The sequence below is a fragment of the Platalea leucorodia genome, assembly GCF_965183815.1.
Source record: "Platalea leucorodia genome assembly, chromosome: 5".
Taxonomy (NCBI): Eukaryota; Metazoa; Chordata; class Aves; order Pelecaniformes; family Threskiornithidae; genus Platalea; species Platalea leucorodia.
The window spans coordinates 11,292,750-11,305,344 of NC_138827.1; the positions used below are offsets into that span (position 1 = coordinate 11,292,750).

General features: G+C 42.8%; 2 protein-coding genes across 2 annotated transcripts in view; one reads left to right on the forward strand and one right to left on the reverse strand.

Moving 5' to 3' along the window:
• Positions 1-380: 380 nt before the first annotated feature.
• Positions 381-12,244, reverse strand: TMEM130 (transmembrane protein 130; the record flags this gene model as incomplete). Its single annotated transcript, XM_082311920.1, has 8 exons — positions 381-557; positions 1,312-1,424; positions 2,476-2,678; positions 4,588-4,672; positions 5,547-5,716; positions 6,867-7,035; positions 8,912-9,202; positions 12,169-12,244. The coding sequence occupies 8 exons, from the start codon at positions 12,242-12,244 to the stop codon at positions 381-383; spliced, it is 1,284 nt and encodes a 427-aa protein (XP_082168046.1).
• A 180-nt stretch (positions 12,245-12,424) lies between these two features.
• The window catches only part of TRRAP (transformation/transcription domain associated protein), a 104,203-nt gene continuing 104,032 nt past the window's right edge, over positions 12,425-12,595 (forward strand). Inside the window, exon 1 of the mRNA XM_082312335.1 lies at positions 12,425-12,492. The gene's annotated coding sequence lies outside the window, so the exon portion shown is untranslated. The remainder of the gene's footprint in view (positions 12,493-12,595) is intronic.

Sequence of the window (12,595 nt, forward strand, 5' to 3'; positions counted from 1 at the left end):
TGTAACATAGGAAAGAAAGGTATGTTTCTCTTAAGCATTTTCTTCTTTGAAACAGACAGCAGAAGGAACAGAGAAATTACAAGAGGTAGTGAGTTTAGCAAACCTGCACATAAAACAATCTTTCATAAGAATAAAAGGCTGCATTTACAGCTGTAAATGTACACACCCATATAATTTAAAAATACAAAGATACTTTTACTGTGTTTCAGGGCTTGCTCTTTTTTAGTTCAGAGAATGAAATGCTCAAGTGCTGGACTTAAAGTGGTTAACCTCATTGCATTGACAAAACCAAACCATTCATGCAGCACTGGGCTTTTAACTCATCATAAGTGAGGAAGTTAAACTCGGCAGTTAGTGTATCCAAAGTGCAATTGTGCTCTTCACACTGTGTACGTTTTGACTGGCTTGTAAAAAGAATGTAGAAGTTCATGACTCTCCCTGTCAGCTTCTTGAGATGACCGAAGAAAACATAATCTGCAACATATTTGGCCACAGCCTGACTCCGAATGAGAGGACAAGTTTTTATCAGACAGTGGAGAAAAGTCGAAGTCAGCTACCTGGAAAAGGAACATCAAAGAGATCATTTTTAATTTGGGTCCTACTGGCTCTATTGAGTCCAGCAAGAATACTTTGGACCAGAAATGGCACGTGGTCCTCAACCAGTTTCAGTCAGTCACCAACTTCAAATAGACTTCTGATTTATACCTGCTGTACACCTGGCTCACAGGCAGTCTCTCTAGAGGTATATTACTCATATTGTGTGGCATGATGTAAAGTGTATTAGGTACTTTCCAAAGGGCCACGAAAGCTACTTTTGATGTAGGAGCTCATGCTTATTACAAATACGATAATGTAGCAAGTGAAAGCTACACCAGAGATGGAAGGGAGCTGGGAAGATAAAGGTCACGTACTAGGGTCAGGTGACAATTTAGTGCTGCTTTAGGTAACGTACCCACCCGGTTTTACTATCCTGTATCCTCTCTCACTGTCCCTGTGCTTTCTTTCATGTGACCGCTATGAGGCAGATCCTCTGGAAGGGATACTTTGATGTAAGTACCTGCTTGGGAATATTAACAAACTGCCCATGATAGCCCTGGCAACTTGAATTATAGCTACAGTTCTCCACAACAAGCCAGAAGCATGCCTGTTGCTTAAGGCGTTTGCCTACACTGCTCAGATTTTTCCATGGAACGGATCAGACATACCAGGGAAATTGCTCCCTCCCGCTCTGTTTGTCTGGGGATTAAAGAAGGGACATGGCTGAAACGTATCTAATTACTATCCCAGCCCAAAGTAAGAGTAACTGAATACCTCCACGAGATCTTTTTGCTGTGTGTTACTTCGAAAGGTCGTGTACAGCACCAGTCCTAGCATCACTGAAACCAGAGCGATGCAGAGCAGGACAAAGAAAGCCGGGTGGATCCCTAGGAAAGAGCACAAGGGCACATTCCCAGAGTGATACAATACACTGAGAAGAGGCAACAGTGAGAAGGAAACAATGTTTTAGGAAAAGTTTTTGTATTTTTAGAACAAAGGACGTGTGTCTAACAGGGAATAAATTTTTCAGCCCAGAGCACTTCAGGTCCTTCCGAAATCTTAGAAGTGGGAATGCGGGGTTGTGAGGTTGTAAGGGTCTTGCCCTTTTTACTCCTCTTTTCCCTTGAACAGCCTAAAAAAACCCACACAGTTACATACGTTAGCCCTAACTCCCCAGGGTGTTTGTACCTTTGTGGTACCCCGAGAGGATAGGAAGGAACCTCATCTTTACAGCAGCTACCAGCATCCAGCAAAGAGGATTTGCACACTTAGTCCTGGTTGCACACCAGTGCCTTCTGGAGTGAGCTGCCCTGTCTGTATATAAGTGCTGGCCCATGGTGAGGTGGTATAACCATCCTGTATCACAGCCTGGCTGTCCCCTGGTCAGGTCCTCTTCACTTGGCCACCTAACCACTTTCTCAGATGATTCAGGGACCCAAGAAGGGCATGTGTGAGCATGTGTGGGGGAGCCAGCAGGGATTGCTGGCTGGGGGGACAGAAACCTGTAATGAAATGGAGGCCTAGAAAAATCTACCCTTAAAAAAAAATAACTAAACTAAACAAAAAGAAGAATTGAGACTGCTTAATTAAGGGAGTGTTACAGACACATATGTTTTCCTAGTTATCCTCTCTAGCTACAAGAGCCAGGCTATTTAAACTGAAAAATATGTAATTTAAGTAACTCAGCCTTCCCAGGAAACTCATTAGCTTCAAGATGCTCTTGAGACTAAGGGTTCAGCAGGATGCAAGAAACTCAGAGCAATTACAGTAGGCACGTTATAGGCTCTCCTTTCTCTTCATGCTTCCTATGCTCTCAGGGATCTATACCAGTTTCCAGAAACCTCATCTGTAGGCTAGTAATTGTCCCTGACATGTTTGAGACTCTCGGTTCCCTGACAGGTGGGAATCTCCATGCTGCTCAGACTAGCTGCTCCTCACCTGTTGGCCACACTTTTATTTCATGGTATGTCTGCAGCATCGTCACACCGTTCTCCACTCTGACACTGAGGCAATACTGTCCAGCATCGCTGAAGGTATGGCTGAGATTGTAGCAGGAGCCATTAATCACCACCAGATGGCATTTTTCACCTTCAAGTGGAATGCACTCAGACTTTATAAGCCAGCATAATGCCAGCGGTGGGCTGAAATGACAGAAACAAAAAGAAAACAAAAATTAGGTGAAAACTTTGCAAAAAATTTCAGCTAAGAGCTGATGAATCACTTCGTTAAAATAGCATAGTAATTTTTAAAATAACGAAGTTAATCTAAATACAAATAGAGAAGTAATTAATTGCATAATTGTTTGGTTTATAGCATTTGTCAACTGAAAAAGTTCTTTGTGATGCTTCCATAAAAGCAAGCCTTTCAGCTGAGAGCTAAATACCTGTGTGGGTCATAGGCAGGCCATTGTGTGTAGAAAACCCTACAGTTCTTCTCCAATAAAGATGAAAGGAACCTTTTTTCCCCATCCTTCCGAGGGAGTATAGGTTGTTTTTCCTTTGTCCTTTTCACACAGTGGAGATCGCTGTCTGTGCTACTGAAGTACGCCCAAGACTCTTCTGATTAAAAAAACCCCACAACCAAAACTGGAAAGAATGTAAAATGAGCTCTGTACAATGGACTAATGGCTGGAAAAGGTAAATAAATTGTAAGGATCACAGTACTCCCTTACAATAACAGAAAGGTTTTTATTTGCTATCTAGCCATCTAGGTGCAATCCACTTTATGGCCATGTGTCTTCTCACCATGTCTAGTTGATGCCTTTTATTTACATTTTCAGATCCTTGTTCCAACTGATTTTGCTTGGACTCACCTTATGCACTATGGACTTTGATTCTGACAACAGATAGAGCTTTTCTTTACCCCATCTTATTAGCATTTTGTTCCTTATCTCTTTGGAACATTCTCTGCTAAAGAAAGCAGCAATGTGTCTAGCTCATTTTCTAGCTTTGTTTTTGATAACCCCTCTCTCAAGCCTTTGTCATTGTTCCTCTCCCATAAACTCCTATTGCATCAGTCCCAGTCCTGTGGCTAGGAGGTTAGGTCTGGCAAACATTGTCCATCCTAAAACCAAGCCTGCTTTTAGGGATCTCAGGTTTGCCTGTAATGATTTTGGCTGTTCATAGCTACTTGTATGCCATCTCCAGTTTCCACTCCTGCCAATGTGCTATTCGCTTTCTGAATGCAAACTGTGCTGCTTTGTCTACTGGGACTATTTATGCCTTTGGCAATGACTCTGTGTTGGGTGCTGCTCCCTCCATCCTACATCCCTACTAGCAGCCCTGCTGGGTTTTTTTTCTTTTTTTTTTCTTCTTCCTTTTTTTCCTTTTCCTTTTCCTTTTTTAAATCCAGCATTAGCCTAAACAGCTCCCAGTATGAGAACATGAAAGTATCACTCTTCTGGAGAATAAATGACTTCTGTAGTCATGGAGTTTTTATGGTGAAGGAGATTTCCTGAGTGTTTCAAGGGTATTTAAAATGCTTCTGCCATACAAAAAAACTCTGATGTGTTCTAAATACTGCAGCTTGAGAGAGCTTGTGCTAGGATCAAGGTGCTCGTGACTCTCCTATATTCCTATAATCCTCACTGCATGGAGCCTCTCTGTCTTATTCATCTTGTGGTAATCTTAACTTTGCCAAAATTATTCCCCAAACCCATTACTCCCATGTGCCTGGACTCTGAATGCGGTTTAATTCAATGGTGGGGAAATTGGTCAGGGAGAAAAACTCAAAAAGAAGTTTTAAAATGTAATTTTTCCCACTATCTTTCTCTGGCTAGTTCTCTTTTAACATCTCTTTACAAAGATATAAAAATAACATTTGCTTTACATACATACATACTACTTTTCTGTGAAGATGCAGGCTCTTAGAGTTCGTGGTATTTCAAGTAATGAAAAAGCAATATTCAACAGTATTTTGTTCAAAGAAAATTTCTTTTTTGCTTTAAGAAACAGTTCTGTGGGGTGCAACTGACTATTTTAAGGAAATAGTGGGGAAAAACACTTAAATAGGCAATGATTTTTGGGGAAAGAAAGTGTGTTTGCTACTTACGTGCCATTGATATGAAGAGATAAGCTCAAGTTTTCCATTACGTGCGTCTCTCTGGAGCCCACTACATTAATACTTTTAACGGCATCTGAGAGGAAGGAAAAAAAAAAGCATGTCACACTCCACATGTAAACTTGAAATTCGCTGGTTTTCCAGTGAAGGTTTGTTTTCATAGTCTTCACGAATTTTAGCTCCATCAGTCACACAAATAATAATACTTGCCTTACACTCAAAAAGGAAACCTAGTGGTAGAGTTGTTTTAAGTTTTCTGAATGTTTTGTGATTTCTTTTTAACATTCTCATTTGGAAACGAGAGGAAAATTTTTCACCATGAGAACAGTCAATCATTGGAATAATCTCCCCAGGGAAGTGGTTGACTCCGCTACGCTGAACACGTTTAAGACTCAGCTGGACATGGTGCTGGGGCATCTCGTCTAGACTGTGCTAGAAAGGTTGGACCAGATGATGCTCGAGGTCCCTTCCAACCTGGTATTCTATGATTCTATGATTTTAACATATAATCAACTAATTTATTAATCCTGTACATTTTTACTTATGTGTTTATTTACTCCAGAAGCTGAACAAATCAATGAGACTTTCCTAATGCTTATTTTAACTAAGGTACTTTTCAGGCATAGCTGGCATAAATTAAACAAACAAATCCTCCATAAGTTACGGTAAACATTTTATTGTAAGTTTTAAGTTTATGTGAGACTTTTACAAAAGACAGTGAAATGTTTGGTAAATGAAAAAGAAGCAGAAGATTTTATATATTTCCCCCCATTTTTTCTGCACTTGTACAGTGCAAAGTGTATTTTGTAATGGAAACTCTTCATTGAATAATGTTGACCAGTTCTTGCATGTGAAACAACGCTGAAGTTGTATTATCACATTAAGGCTAGATTGTATCTGTACATATATAGCGAGTTCTGTTTTGAGTATGCAAAATGTTTTATCATTACCTAACAGCTCCAGAGCAGTGGTAAAATCACCAGTTTTCTGCACCGTTTCTCTTTCATGTATGATGCTTCCAATTTGCTCCCATTCAGCTATGACTTTCAGGTGCACCGTGCGATTCCCCATGGTAGAGCAGTTATAGTAGACAAAGGGTTCCTTAGTAATCCGATAAACCCTATGTGTAACATGAAAAGCTTTAGAATCAAAATTGCCTTTTACCAAGTCCTTGCATATATCTGAATTAAAAAGGAGCAAGCTCAAATATATTTTCTTTATAGACAATGTTGTGACATTTATAGACATTACAGACAATCACAGTCGGCTGTGATTCTAACTCTGCTTTATGTGCATATCAATAAGGATTAATGTCTGTGGCATTACCAATAAAACTACAATTAGTATAAGACACAGAGTATATTTATGCATTTTTAATTGAAGAAACTAAAGATAACGCTAAAAGAATTCACAAAATGGAATAGGAATAGTCAGTAAATTATGAAAACTACCTTTATAGCAGGTAGATTATAAGCTAACTGAAAAACTAAGGTGAGGGGAGAAAGAAAGAAACAAAAACTTTAGTATTCAGAGACTAAAGCTTACATTTCTATTTGTATACCCTTATTTGTATTGGGCATATATTCGTCCTCAGAGAAGGAAAATAACTGAATGGTGTTTTTCCTCCCTACTGCAGAGTGGCTTAAGGGCTAGATACTACCCATGGTTTTATTTCTGATGGTTATGAGCTATGTTGGGGTTTTTTCCCCCTCCATTTTGTTATTAGGTAAGCATTAGGTGTGTGTTAACGTGCACCTCCATATTTTTGGAGAGATCTATACATTTTCAAATCTCCTCACCCAAGCTGTGGTATATTTATGGGTAGCCGGCCATAGTAACAGCTACTTACTGCCCAACCACGAGACAGTATATTGCTGCCAGTTTCCTTAAGTGCACAAATTATTCACATATTCAACAACAACAACCTGCTAATGGAGAGCTGCTGGCATAATGATGTTTTAAAATAACAATTTACAATGTTAATTTTTCTAGTTCATTCAGTTCAGTTTGCCTCATTGCACACACAGTAATACACCTAAGCATATATTTGAACAAGAAATTTAGGTCTTTAAAACATCAACTTTTTGTGAGCATGTAGTGACTTCTGTGCTAAAGTTTTCCTAATTCACCTGGCTGACATGCTAAGAAGGTACCAACTCACAAAGGTGTATGCTTTGTCCCATGATTTAATCAGGATTGTTCTCTAGATGAGCATCTGAATCAGAGCCATCTTGAATACTCATTAAAGCAGACAAAGTAACCACACCTACCCATCTCCAAAATCCCAGTTGTAGACAAATGATGCTGACTTGAAGTAATGACTTGGGTCATGAAGACAGAAAGAAATCCGGGTCACGGCGCCTGTGGAAGAACTAGAACCACGCGTGATAAATCTACTGTCTTCTATCTGAGCAATGGTGAGATTCCCGGTTATGAATTCTGCAGAATAATAAGGTGGAGAAAGAATGACAGCATATATCACTTTCATAGCATGTTCTGTGTGAGTATCAAAACATTATTTAAAATGTACCGCATAAGTCTTTCTGTGTCCTAGTCCAAGTGGTTAAGTGTATTTTATATCTATTACTCGGTGTTGTTACATGTGTTAGTGAGGCAGAGAGATTAAATTACTTATTTAGGGTTATACAATGGGCCATGATAAAGCTTCTAATAGAAATAAGAGAAATAATCCTGGACTGATTGAAGTGAATATCAATTTTTTACTATTGATTCAAAAAGAACGGGGATTAACATCAAATGTTTAGATCAAGGGATTCAGAATCAAACCAGTATACATGCCCTTCATGTTTGGGGTGGTGGTTTTTGTTTGGTGGGTTTGTGGGCTTTTTATGTTGCTGGTTTTTGTTTTTTAGATTTATCTATGTCCACAGAAATGAAAATTTGACTACCGTGAATAACAGATGTGCTATATATTGTGAATACATAAAGGGTGAAATTTTGGTTTTGATGTCTGCGAGAGATCCTCTGCTCAAGTTTGTTTACAAGGACTGGCAAAGGCTGATCTAAAAAAACCTCTCTAACCTATGAATAAAGAGGTATTATGATGATACACTTATCAGCTAATTATAAAATTAATGGGATATTAATTACCAGTAACAGACTCTCACCTTGTTAAAAATTCATTACATCTGGTTAACTATTCTCTTGATGATGCACGAATAAGAATCAATTACTGCTTCAGAATGGGGCTGGTGACTTACTAACTGGAGTTGTAATTTATGAGTTATTGGCAGCTACCTTTGGGCCCCCGTGAAGCCCCTCTGGGTGCTCTTGCTTGGGGAAGGCAGAAAGCTACAATGGGACCTTGCCTTTCTCAGCTATAGAAAGCTTCTATCCCTTTTGTTAGGGGCATGAGAATATAAGACAGTGCAAAGTGAGAAAGGAATAAGTAGATATTCAGCAAGGCAGCAGTTCTTAAGAGAGAAAAGATCTCATGTATACTTTTATAAAGCTTGGTGTTTCTCAAAGAAAAATTTCAATAGCTATTCCCCAAAATGTTAGCTATGCCCTATGGTTAGCTCTTTTGTCCTCATGCATGTCCTTATCTTTGGCTGGGAGCTGGGTCTATTTTGAAGTATATAAGTAGAGCATTGGGATACGTGGTTGGAGGGACGTAGTCTCTGAAAGAAGGGATTGTGGGAAGCTGTCAGATGATATCTGTATCAGAGATTAGGTTAACCATACTGCACCATTGGTCAGTTTGTCAAAAAATGCGTGCTTATGGTTATGAATATTCCCCGTAAGCTGAAATTGCATTTAGCAATATTTGGAAATGCAGCCATCACTTCAGATCCAATTTCAGTGCACTCAGTCAGAACTTTAAAAGAAAATGTAATGGCTCTGTTGTGCTGATGGCCTAAGTTTTTGCTGTGTCATGCAACAGGGAAAATCAGTACATTGTCACTGCTGCTGGCCCTCCTAACTTTAACACTAGATATGCCAGGAAGCAGTACAGGAAGCATTGTTTTAGGAGTCTGGACATCACTGAACAACGCTGATGTGTGAACTGCAGCTACTGAAGCATCTGGTTTCTAGTTCAGTTTCTCTAAGTGACAGAGGCAGGAAAACATGGGCAGGATCACACTTGCGTCCTGGATGTAGGTAGACTACAGCATGGCCCAATTAGTACAGTGCCATCCAAAACCACCTTCAATCAAAGGGCTACACAAATCAAACTCTGCTGGCAGACACCGTACATACGCCTGGCTTTTATTTTTCTGATGCTACCAAAGGCAGCAAGCATCCTGATACAAACTGACTTCCTGAAGACATAGAAGTTGTAAAGCCATTTTACCTGTAATCTGAAGCACGGTGACATTTCTAGCAACCGGCCGACATAACCAACAGTTTCTATGAGTCACCCAGACAGATATAGGAAAAGTCCCAGGAAATTCACCGGTCACATTAATTACGGAGTTAAACCGCTGCTCGGATTTCTCTATCAGAATCAGAGGAGCATAAATCCAGTTAAAGTGATACAAGTTTGATGTGATACTGTCATTCTTCATACTTAGACTGGCGTGAACAGTAGCTTGAGCTCCTGTTGTGATGGGACCATTGTTGGTTATTTCCAGACCATACTCCTCTGTGGAAATCAGAAGGAAAAAAAAACAAAAACCACCAAACCTTGTTGTATTGAATTTTTTATTTAATTTATTTATTTACAAATTTTAACTAGTCAGCTGTAGTTATGTGACTCACAATGACACTCATCCCAGCAAAAACTTTACCACCTTTTTTTTTTTTTTTTAACCATTTAAAAACCTGGAACAGAAACTGTTGCATGTATATATGAGTTCAAACAAAGAGCATTAAACCACATGTTAGACCGGGTCCTAAAAATGTTCATAGAGTAGAACATCACAAAAACTTTGATGAGGTTTTACAGGCAGAGCTGGGCACTGGCTGTAGGTTCAGTGTCACTAATGATCTAACATGGTCACTAAACTTCCAGCTACTGGAAGAAAGTCAAGCTCAGCTCTAATCTCTGCTTTAAAAAAATGAACTTTCAAACTCAGGTAAGATTTCATCCAATAGATTCCTTCGTCAGCTCTGTTGACCCACAAGTCGTCCCCACCTTCCTTCTAACTGAACAGAAAAACCTCAGTACCAGCTACTGCTTCTCTATGGTCCACCACTGACTTCCTTTTCCAGGAAAGGAACAAAAATCCCAGTGTAAATGAAACTTGTACCATGCCCTAGTGACACATCGATTGCCATCTAGAGGGACCTGGACAAGCTCGAGAAGTGGGCCTATATGAACCTCATGAGGTTCAACAAGGTCAAGTGCAAGGTCCTGCACCTGGGTTGGGGCAATCCCCGGTATCAATACAGGCTGGGGGAGGAAGGGATGGAGAGCAGCCCTGAGGAGAAGGAGACATGGGTGTATTGGCGGATGAAAAGCTGGACATGAGCTGACAATGTGCACTCGTGTCCCAGAAAGCCAACCGTATCTTGGGCTGCATCAAAAGAAGCGTGACCAGCAGGTTGAGGGAGGTGATTCTGCCCCTCTACTCTGCTCTGGTGAGACCCCACCTGGAGTACTGTGTCCAGCTCTGGAGCCCTCAGCACAGGAAGGACATGGACCTGTTGGAGCAGGTCCAGACAAGGGCCACAAAAATGATCAGAGGGATGGAACACCTGCTATAAAGACAGGCTGAGAGAGCTGGGGTTGTTCAGCCTGGAGATGAGAAGGCTCTGGGGAGACCTTATAGCAGCCTTTCAACACTTAAAGGGGGCTTATAAGAAAGATGGGGACAGACTTTTTAGCAGGGCCAGTAGTGACAGGACAAGGGATAATGGTTTTAAACTAAAAGAGGGTAGATTCAGACTAGATATAAGGAAGAAATGTTTTACGATGAGGGTGGTGAAACACTGGAACAGGTTGCCCAGAAAGGTCATAGATGCCCTATCCCTGGAAACATTCAATGTCAGGTTGGGCGGGGCTTTGAGCAACCTGGTCTAGTTGAAGATGTCAGGGAGGTTGGACTAGATGACCTTTAAAGGTCCTTCCAACGCAAACTACTCTATGATTCTATGAAACAGCAAAGCGTGAGAAGTGCAGGACCTGTGATACCGCGATCCTGCTGCTTTGGATCGCTCGCTGTTATCTTCTCTGCCACATTTACACAAGCTACTTACTTCAGCTCTTACAACTACTGCAACGGGCAGGGTGTGAGTGATGTTAGGTTTTATGGAAAGGATACATTCAATTTAAAAAAAAAATAGCAGTGCAACAAGATTAAGTGACCTGCATATGTTAAAAATAAAAAAAACCCACCAACCCCAAAACCATAAAACAAAAGGAAAGGCAACAACCACTGAAAGCTGTAATTGGGGCAGAGCTGGGAACAGGATCTGGTTGTTTGCCTCCAACACGGAGCATGTTCCCTCCCTGCATCAGCGCTCTGCCTGGCTCTCCTCTCACTGGTGAGCAATGGGGCAATGCTGGGCACAGCAGCAGAGCTGTGGGGGTTCTCATGCTGGTGACTTTCCTTCTCCTCTCTTTCAGCAGCCGCCAGATTGCTAACAGGGACCTGAATCTTTGAGCTTCAGAAGCTGCATTTCTCACTCATCCATGACCTGTAATACGGAGGGAGCACTGGGGTCAGCTAACCCCTGTGCTGCCTTTCCTGCACCCATCAGCTTGGGATGGGGTGGAAGGAGAAGCCAAAGCATTTACTTAGTGCTCATGTTTTATTTCACAGACCGGAGATGCTGAGCAAATCTGGATGCAAAAGGACTGTGAGAAATAACTGTAACATTACTGCCTGAGAAAGACCTCCACTGTTCCCATTCCACAACACAAGGAAGGGCCCTGAGTTCAGATTTTTGAGTTAATAGAGAAATGCTTGTGATCTGATGAAATCTGGCACAGACAGGTTTGAGGTCTCTAGAAGATTCAGGCTACGCTCTGCTTTGTTTCAGCAGAACTTGGGAAAAAAACAGCCAGCTACCTCACATTTATCTAGCACTTCTCCTTGAAGGTTATCACAGTGCTTTACAAACCAGGGCCGTACTGAAGCCCAATAGCTGCAGCAGTTGCAGATTAAGTGGCTAACCCAAGGTCACCCAGTGAGTCACCAGCGGAGCAAGACATTTCATCCAATTCTGGGATTTCTTCTACCTTTTGGATCTCTCTTTGCAGAATGCAGCACAGCGAGGCTACCCTAGCGAGGGACAAGAGGCTGCCCAGGTGCCTTGTGACCCGCTGCGCTGGGTCAGCGGAGGAAGGAGAAATGCAGTTTTTGGGTTAGGAAGTGCAAAGCAGAACCCAGGCTGCCCGGGATGCCCCAGCTTCACTGCAAGCACTAGGGTCGCAGCGCCTGAGAATAAAGTCAGGGGAGGCGAGAGGGTGCCCGGAGCTGCCTCCGTCCCCTGTCATGGCCAGCAAGCCCGGGCAGGGAAGCACCACCATCCCCACAAGCAAAGCAGCTGACGCCTGAGGTCTGCCCCCCTCGCCCCGCCGCCGCAGCTGCCCTCAGCCCCCTCGCCCGCTTCCCAGGAACCGCTCCCCGGCGACGATGACAGCGCAGGCCGGCGGCCCCTTACCTGCCGCCGGGGCGGCCCGGCCGAGCAGCAGCACCACGCAGGTCAACCGCAGCATGCCGGGGGCGGCGGGGGCCATGGGCAGGCACGGCCGGGCCGGGGCCGGGTGTGGCGGCGCGGGGGCCGGGCGCTGCCCCCGAGGCCGGCGGCGGTACTGCGGCACCTCCGCCCGCGCCCCGGGACGCTCCCCCGCGGCGGCGCCCAACCGGCCGCTCCGGGGGAAGTTCCTGCGGGGTTGGGTTGCCAACGTAACGGGCTGCTGCAACACCGCCGGGGATTTAAAAAAACATACATAAAAAGCACAAATGCTGCCCATCTGCGGAGCGGGTGAGCGTTTGGGAAAGAGTTGTGTTTTGGGTTGGTGGCTGACACGGCAAGGATAAGGCGTTTGTCGGGCTCTGGCGGGTGAGGACGCCGCAGCCGCGGGCAG